Source organism: Solea senegalensis, linkage group LG12, assembly GCF_019176455.1.
Source record: "Solea senegalensis isolate Sse05_10M linkage group LG12, IFAPA_SoseM_1, whole genome shotgun sequence".
In the NCBI taxonomy this organism is placed as follows: domain Eukaryota; kingdom Metazoa; phylum Chordata; class Actinopteri; order Pleuronectiformes; family Soleidae; genus Solea; species Solea senegalensis.
This window is the reverse complement of record NC_058032.1, coordinates 12,110,726-12,119,721: the sequence shown is the minus strand read 5'-3', so window position 1 is coordinate 12,119,721 and position 8,996 is coordinate 12,110,726. Positions and strand designations below refer to the sequence as shown.

The 8,996-nt window shown below is 41.5% G+C and overlaps 1 protein-coding gene across 1 annotated transcript; it reads right to left on the bottom strand.

Annotated features, from left to right (window-relative positions):
* Positions 1-1,918: 1,918 nt before the first annotated feature.
* On the bottom strand, positions 1,919-8,550 carry znf711 (zinc finger protein 711). Its single transcript, XM_044040027.1, has 8 exons — positions 8,385-8,550; positions 7,277-7,358; positions 6,541-6,640; positions 5,212-6,090; positions 4,950-5,096; positions 4,671-4,850; positions 4,384-4,518; positions 1,919-4,261 (listed from the first exon to the last, which is right to left on the bottom strand). Exons 3-8 carry the CDS (start codon positions 6,617-6,619, stop codon positions 3,081-3,083), a joined length of 2,601 nt encoding a protein of 866 aa, XP_043895962.1. The 5' UTR covers positions 6,620-6,640; positions 7,277-7,358; positions 8,385-8,550; the 3' UTR covers positions 1,919-3,080.
* Positions 8,551-8,996: the final 446 nt, after the last annotated feature.

The window sequence follows — 8,996 nt, the reverse complement described above, 5'->3', positions numbered from 1 at the left end:
ACATCCGAAGTGAGGATACATATATACATGTTACATATTTCTTTACTACTACATTGTGTTGATGTTTGATGAGATTCCGCGAGAGTTGACGGCACAGCTGTTCAACACATTATTCCAATTAAGGTGGAAATTAAACCAGAAAAGGCCACGTCACCTTTACAGCAAGATTAATGTGACAAACTTCTTCTATTGTGTCTGTTGACTCTACTTTCTTCCTGACTCAGGCAAGTCAATCACAACCGCTCTATAAAATATAAATAATGGATACAGCTTTCATAAATGTGGCTCCTTATTCAACACTCCTATTCATTTTTGCCTTCTCACCTTTAGATTTTGACTGAAGTAACCGATGGCTGTTGCTTACAAGTAAATGCTTAAAGAAACACGCTTACTTTACAAGTCATCTCATCACTTAATACACTTGGAAAATGACTTCAAATCACACATTTGCATACAAAGACAAGATGTGACTGAAATAAACAACTTTGAATTGACTTAAACTTAATTATAAACTTAACAATTAAACTTAAGCAGGTCATGTTTCATCAGTGTGGTGTACTGTATATGTGATCTGCCTCCAGTAAGGGGTTTTCCCCCTTTGAGAAAATAATACAAAGTAGTGCCTACCTAGTGCTGTCACTCTGTAATGGTTCACTGGGATACTTTATAAGAACACCGCTGTTGTCGACTACTATCTTTCAAAAAACAATGGCAGTAGATTGCAAATACTATCCCACGTCCCTTCAGACAATCACCGTTCCAAAGATATTTTGAAGACCACAGTGTGTAGTGCGTGCACTGACTCTCTTTGAGAGCCTTTTTCACAGCAATCATTTTGACAGGTAGGAAAATCACAAGGGTAAAGATCAAATGAATGATGGATGAGTCCCATTTAGCTTCCTCAGCTTCAGGGCGCATGCTGGCTCACTGTCCTGACAACTTGAACTGACAGAACTATAGTTAATGTTCTTGCTGAAAATGGCCTGAAAAGGCTTGGACTGGAATCATTACTAAGTGAATAGACGTCATGGCCACACACATGGCCACTACTGGGAGCAGTTACTGAGGTTTAGATGGCTGGCTAACAACAGACATTGGGCAAGACAAGAGTCTGTTTCGAAAGTTTCCACACACAGTCCTGTGCAATGTCCTCATTGGTTTGCTAGTGAACCTGCTCGATGAAACAGACACAGTCCATGAAACACTTTTATCTATAGTATATCATCAGCTACAAGAATAAAGGAATGGTCAATCAGTACAAAGCAACACTTGATGCCACCTCAGCAATACAGCTGTGCAAAAAACACATCTTAATTGCTGACAAAGCCTTAAAGATGCCACGTAAAGTTGATTGTTTTACACAGAAGAGGACAAGCAGTGTAAAAAGATAATTGTTTATTTTGGTTCTTCCCCACCAGTAGTTTATCCACAATCAGACTCAAAGAAATTATAGACTAACATACACGAAATGCAGGGATTCTTTTTTTAATATATATACCACAATCAATTTTATGGAGACAGCATATGTGCATACTTTTACGACTAATTCCAATATGATGACCACTGACTTAGAGGGAATAATCCAATGCTTGGGACTGGGTTGGGTTATTTGGGACTGGAGGACTAGGGTATGGGAAACTTGTTAGTGAGCACAAACAAAACACAAAACCCAATCACTTATCCATAGAACAAAACAATAAATGGTTTCACCCACAAACCAGTTTTGATGCTGTAATGGATCGTGCCCACTTGTTAGATATAATCCTCAAAACCGTCTTTAACTTTACCCATTCACAAAAGCTCTGTACTTTATTGAAGTCGTTTTTATAAACAGGGGTCCAATTATATATACATACACACATATATATATATATCATCTATATATGTATGTATATATGATGTCCCCTTACATGTAATTAAAATTCAAAAAACATTATTAAAGTGCTTTCTACTGACTCAAAACACACAATCTCTGCTTAGAGAATGGTATTGGTACAGCATGTTTGAGTAAAAAATAAATCACTTCTAGTTTTGATTAGCTGTGTTCATCAGTGCTTACGGGATAAAGACCAACAGATGCAAGGCATGATTGCAATCAAATGGTTAGCTGAGAGAGCACATTTGTGTCATAAGTAACATATATGAAACTTTGAGTGGTGGTTATATATCTATTTTAGGGGTTTATATCTGCTAAAATAATACAGCCGACCATTTGTGAAGTTCATATAATTATACACCTAAAATTATCGGCACCATTATAGCAGATACAATAACATTTGTGTCAGAGATGTGCTGTGTACACTTAACGGAAAGACCACTGAAATACCAACTGAGCCCTTCTCCTTGATCAGATTAGAACATTTCTGATTCATCTTGTGAGGCATACTTAACGGAGCAGATTCTATAGTATACATGATTAATTCAATGGAACGCCAAGTGATGAGTCTTGGGGGGAAAGTCCAAAATGATCAGAGTTCAACTGCTAGTTAATGAAATTACATTTTAAGGTGCATAATGTGATTCAACATCGCTGAAAACCATTCATGAACGCATGAATGGCTCCGCCCATTTAAGACCAGGTGGCACTGAACACAATGTGTCATAGTTGAATCTGTGAAATTAAGGAAAACAGATACTAGTTGGTACTGTGGATGCAAATTTCCCAGGTACTCAATCCACATCAGCTGATGAACTGGCATAATGTTCACAACGCCTTGCTTTCTGTTATACGGGACAAAGTCATCATCTTGCAGCATTTCAGCTGAGTGGGTATAAAAATATAGACATTTGAAACCCTGAATATATGTTCATATGTGATTTTCTGCAACAAAACAAAACACAATTTACAGTTGTCCCACTCAGTATACACTGTTTTTTTTAGACTTCACCCCATCTAAAACGTCTTCTTTCATTACCTCTTGGGGAAGAGATCTACACCCAGCACAACATAAAACGGCAATTATAATGTCTTTATCAACAGCCTATATCCATCATTGCTCTGTTAATACACTAAAATTACCTCTGGGTGTGTGACACAGATTGAATTGGGAAAGAGGAGTGTGTTTGTGTGCGTGATGACGTTACATCAACATGTCTTTGTGGTGCCTGGCTATGTGCTGGCTCTTCTCTGAAGGCCTCCTAAAGCCCTTGGTGCAGTAGTCGCAGCGGTGGGGGTAGTCCTTGGTGTGAATGGAGATGACATGGCGTTTGAAACCAGAAGCGTCCGTACTGTTATACTCACAATACTGGCACTGATAAACCTTTCTACCACTGTGTGTCTTCATGTGCTTCTTCAGCTCAGCTGGCTGCCGGAAGCCTCTCCGGCACCGCTTGCACTTAAAAGGGAGGTCCTTTGTATGCAAGGACAAAATATGGCGGCTCAGGGTGAAGGTGTCGGGGGCATTGAAGTTACAATGCCGGCACTGGTGCACCTTGTTGCCCTTGTGTGTCTCTGCGTGTTTCTTTAACTCAGACGGCCTGTGAAAGCCTTTCTCACAAACGTCGCACTGATGAGGAAAGTCCTTGGTGTGAACAGATATAATGTGTCGTTTCAGGTCACTGGAGTTGGTGCTCTTGTGCTCACAGTGTGGACACTGGTGGGTCTTGTGGCCTTGCACCATCTCCATGTGACGCTGGAGTTCCCGAGCATCAGCATAGGCTTGGGGACAATGGCTGCACTTGAAAGGCAGATCTGCACCATGCTTACTCTTGATGTGAGTCTTTAGATTGGACTGATCTGCACAGCGGAACTCACAGTGCGGGCAGTGGTACGGCTTCTCGCCTGTGTGGGTCCGCATGTGTTTCTTCAGCTCTGACGGATGGCGGAAGCCTTTGGCGCACTCGACACACACATGTGCAAAGTTCTTACTGTGCACTGCAAGCAGGTGACGGTTAAGTAGGCCCTGTTCAGCGGTCTCATAATCGCAGTACTTGCAGTGATGCAATTTGGGCTCCCGGTCCTTGACAATGAGCTTGTCAGAGCCCAGTGGGCTCGACTCGTGGTAGCGCCGTGTGTATTCAGAGTACTCTGGAGAGCGCTCACTGTTGTGACTCAGCAGTTTGTGGCTCTCCAAATGGTTGTGAAAACTGACCTTCTTGTTGGTGGTAAAGTCACAGTCTGTACACTGGTACTTCTTCTTTAACAGATGGTCCGGATGGTTCTTCATGTGACATTTTAGGAAGCCTCGTGAGCGAAATTTCTTTCCACAAAGGTGGCAAGGGTAGACTGTCAAAGGCATACCATCTGGTCCAATGATAACAGCTAGAGGAGAAGATTGAAAACATGTGTGCAGCTTAGAATATTGTAAACAGCTTGTTGCATGAATTAGTACATCTCATTATCTTATCATCCATCATTATCATAAGCTAACAGAATTATCATACCAGTCTGACACGGTCGTGTATCTCCTTTCTTCTTTTTCTTAGCTTTAGGTTTAAGGGTACGGTTGGGACCTGGTCCCTCTCGGATCTGCAGAAATGGTGTGGCTGTGCCATTCTTCACCTGTTCAATGGTATTACCTGTGCATACATGACAGTTTCACTTGCATTAAACTGAAGGGCAAAAATATTTTATTTTCCCTTTCATGATGTGAGAAAGACATGGCTTATCTCATCATGTCTTTACAAAGACGACGAACTTGACAATTAACTATTATGCAAAAGGAACATACTGATGTCATCATCATCCTCATCACTGTCGTCTTCATCATCCTCGTCCTCGTCTTTAACATGCTGCTTGACCGCCATGTAGACCATCTTGTCCCGGCCAACTCCCAGTCTGCCCGATGAGGCAGCCTCCAGGTCAGGATGACCATTCTGGTAATCATCCTCTGTTATTACCTCAGTTCCACCTGTAAATGGAAAAAGAATTTTATAAAAGCCATGTTTTTAAACTCACTTGAACAGAAACAGAACTCAAGGATTTCTGTTACAATTTAAAAATCACTTGCCTAAATCGTCGTCCGCTTCAGCTTTAAAAATGTAGACTTTGATGACCTCAGACCCATCCTCCTCTTTGATTTCCTTATCTTCCATTACTTCTGTGCTGATCTCAAGGGGAGTGTCTCCTATATCCAACTTTTCGCCCACTTCATCCACTACAGTAATAAAAATAACCAACATTTGGTGATGGAAAATTGTAATTAATACGTTGTTGCACAAGAACAGTGTTTATTAATACAAGTTATGTTATCACATGACAAGCTGTCTTACAAGAGATCATGAGATAATCCTCAGAACTGCTCCTTGCATCATCATCCTCATCTGTCTGCAGAGGAACAACCTCAGTTGGCAGCTGTTGGTGGATTATGGTCTCTGAGCCTTCCTCAGTCACCATCAAGCCTTCTGACACAAGCTGGTGATCTAGGGTGTTGTCCGGGTGCTCAGAAAGTAGCTCTGCCACAAAAACCTGGTCTGGCATGTCATCGTGGTGGTGATTTGAGTCCTGGATGAGGTCTGAGGAAAGGACATGGTGGTGGTGGTGGTGGTGATGGTGGTGATGGTCCAATGCTTCCTCTATTGCAACCTCTGTCCCGAGGATATTCTCAGGCAAGATCACACTGTGTCCTGTAGGCACCATGTCTTCACTGGTCATTTCATGGGCCTCAACTCCTTGAGACTGCAGGCTTTCCACATCTACCTCGAGACCTTCAACAACCTCAGCTTCTAAACCTTCCACTTCCACCTCTTCCTCAAGGCCCCCAACAACATGAGCTTCAAGATCTTCGACATCTACCTCAGTTTCAAGCCCCTCCACCACGTGTGCCTCAAGACCTTCCACTTCGACCTCACCGTCCAGACCCTCTACAACCTGAGCCTCCAGTTCTACAACATGTGTCTGTAGGCCATCCACCACTTCTGCTTCAAAGCCTTCTACATCTGCATGCAAGCTTTCTACCACTTCGGTCTCCAATCCTTCAACCACCTCTGTCTCCAGTCCTTGAACCACTTGAGTCTCCAGGCCTTCCACCTCAAGCCCATGTTCCAGAAGGATGCCCTCATCCGTCATCACATCAGAAAGAAGCATACCCTCAGGCACAGACACAACAATGTGTTCCCCATCAATATGAGCCAGACCTCCCATGCCTGCAACTGTAAACACAAAAAAAGAGGTTAGATGAAAATAAATAAATAAATTCAAACAGTCAACAGCCAAATGTCTTTTATTAAATAACACAATACGTACGTATATTATATACATATATATGTACATTAATTACACCCCCAGTGAAAATGTCAGCACATCTTACCAAGTCTCCTCGTAGATATGTAGTAAAAATGTCATATTGAATGTTTGTAGCTGTGACGACATAATTTAACTAGTTCATGAAACTAAATCTCATCTGCACTGTAATCTTGATAGGTGTGATCCCATAAAGCAAATAAGCCAGTGTTTGTAGGCAGTCTCTATTATTGGTAAACAGTAACATTCACATTTCTTGTTTCATGTAGAGACACACATCATGAATTGTATGTTATGCGTTGAAATTGGGGTCCGTTAATACATTCATTTTCATCACATTGTCCTAATTGACCACATACCAAAGTCTTGCATGATCATAGCGTGGGGCATCTTTAGCTCCTGAGTGTGTAGCTCCAACACCCCTCCTCCTTGATCCATGTCTTTACTTAGAAAAAAAGACTGGAAGTAACAGTGTACAATTTGTTAGATGGTTGCTTTAACTCCGTTAGTATATGTTGCCAAATTTGATGACAGTGAGTACAACAACTGATAATTGCTGGGTTTCCATCTGCCTATTTATACGCACAATAAAGGTGAATGAAAACGTGAAAACTTGGACATGACAAATAAGCTTTTATGCTTGAGGTGGAAAGGTTGGTGTATCGATAAATAGTAAATGCAACTAAATGGAGTGGAAACAGAGTCAGCAGATGATGTTAAGAAAGCTCTGCACTGAAAAAATGGCAGAAATTATGACATGAGGAGGCATGTGTGGAATGAATGCTAAACATTCCTTTAACTTCACATAACTTTACAAAATAATTAGTAAGAATGCTAAGCAAATCTTTGCTTTATTTTTAGCTCTAAGTTGCACTTTTCAATTTTTCTTCAATGATGACCTTACTTAAATTATTTGCCACTTAATGCTTCTCTGTGAACTAACTTTTAGTATTTGCTTAACAGCAGTGGATGGAAATGTACAAATGTGAATATTCTTTGAACTGATCTTTTTTTCCAAAACCAAGTTAAAATTTGTAATACATTTAAATGGAACGAAGGTCAATGACACAATGCCCCCACCCATTCAATACATACCTTCACATTTGATGACAAAATCCTTAGAATAAAGTGAACAAGATATTTATTGTGGTCTCTTCCATCTGGGTAATCAATCCCTCTGACAAAGAAACAAAACAAGCAATTAGTATCCATAAGTAATAGATGAAAAATTACATGGGTGATGAGTGACAATATTTTACTCTGCAAAAACATTTTTTACATGGGTTCAGGACTATTAATAATATAATAGGGTAATATTATAACGGACCACAATAGCAGAAAAACAATACACTGTCAGTGAGGAGGGATAACTGCGTTGTTAACCACTGGCTCCATCCATAGCCTATCAAGAGTACTACATGCAGTTTCAACCTACAAACATGTAGCCAGACACCTGGAGCTGGTTGGTCTTGATAACAGGAGCCCAGCTGGGATAAAGAGCTGTCCCGTTCAGTGCACTAGGGGACGAGCTCATGGGTACAGGCTCTGAGGTGATAAGCCCTGGTTGTTTTTAAGGGAGGAAACGCACTGTCGTCACATGACGGTTCAAAATAAGCCAAGTATGACAGTTCTGCAGCGGTCTTTAGTACCGTTATGGGTGTCTAATTTCCACGGATGTCAAGGATAAATAGCTTATAATGTGTTATATCACACTAATCGCAAAAAGTATTTACTCTGGACGAACAAATTAGGCGCTCCTTGTTCGTAACCGTCAATGCAAGTACCGTAGACGTTATGCAATGCGTTCTATCGCTCTCCACCCACCGTGGCTAACTAGCAAGCGAGCTAGGGCTGTTCCTCTGAGCGCCATTTTGTTTTAGCATTTAAGGCTAACTCAAGAGAGGCGACAACCGATGAGATTTGATAATTAAAGCATCAATACAAAACACGCCACTAAACAAATACGGCCATTAACGTAACATACACACTAAAACTCCTAAACGTGATAAATATTTGAATTCCATCTAGTATGCACGACATCGACGCTCCGTTCGGCTAGCTAGCTTGCTAAGCTAAGTGGCGGAGCTTGTGCCGCATTATCTTCCATGTTGTTTTAGAAAGGGCTGAAAGGGGCCCACTACGGCCGACTGGGCCCTCGCGTCTTATTTCACATGACCTTCTGATTTATTCAAAATAATTTTACCTGATAACGTCGTCTTCTGACTCTATCGGCGTTTCTCCCCGTTCTCAAATTTGTGTGTTATTGTTTTGGTTTATTTTTGACGGTAAGCTAAGTGCGGCCTGCAGTTTTGGATCCCCGGTCACTCTTTGCTAGGCCTCGGCCAATCAGCTTGCTTCCTGACAAGCAGAGGGAGGGCGGGGGGCAGACAATGCGTGGCCTCGTTTACCGCTGATCCCTTACCATTTGCGTCATGCATAACAGAGCAGAGTTACATTAACGCAGTCATTCTCCTGATGGGGACATGTTTATGCTTTAATTATGGACACAATGCTGAAACATCAAACACAACAATTAAAAAAATATTTATATATTGTGACTGCAGACTGTATGGCCAGACTTGGTATGCGCAGATGAGGCCTGTAGGCCATTTTGTTACAAGGGGTGGGTACATAGCGTAGAGCACTCGTTTTTGAACCGTTTGAATGTTCACGCACCCAACAGGAAACAAACGGCATAGAACAACACTGCTGCTGCTGCTGCCGCCTGTGTTGCGGATGATGTGTACAGTGTGAACATATAACCCGATGCAGACAAACTTCAGCTTTGCATACATGGATTTAAATCAGTGATACA

What these genes read in the sequence shown, in the direction of transcription:
- znf711 (XM_044040027.1), bottom strand. Translation starts at nt 6,619, where the DNA reads ATGGATCAAGGAGGAGGGGTGTTGGAGCTACACACTCAGGAGCTAAAG. An exon ending in TATGATCATGCAAGACTTTG is followed by an intron (nt 6,091 to 6,540) that starts GTATGTGGTCAA and finishes TTGTGTTTACAG; the next exon opens with TTGCAGGCATGGGAGGTCTG. An exon ending in TACACGACCGTGTCAGACTG is followed by an intron (nt 4,262 to 4,383) that starts GTATGATAATTC and finishes CTTCTCCTCTAG; the next exon opens with CTGTTATCATTGGACCAGAT.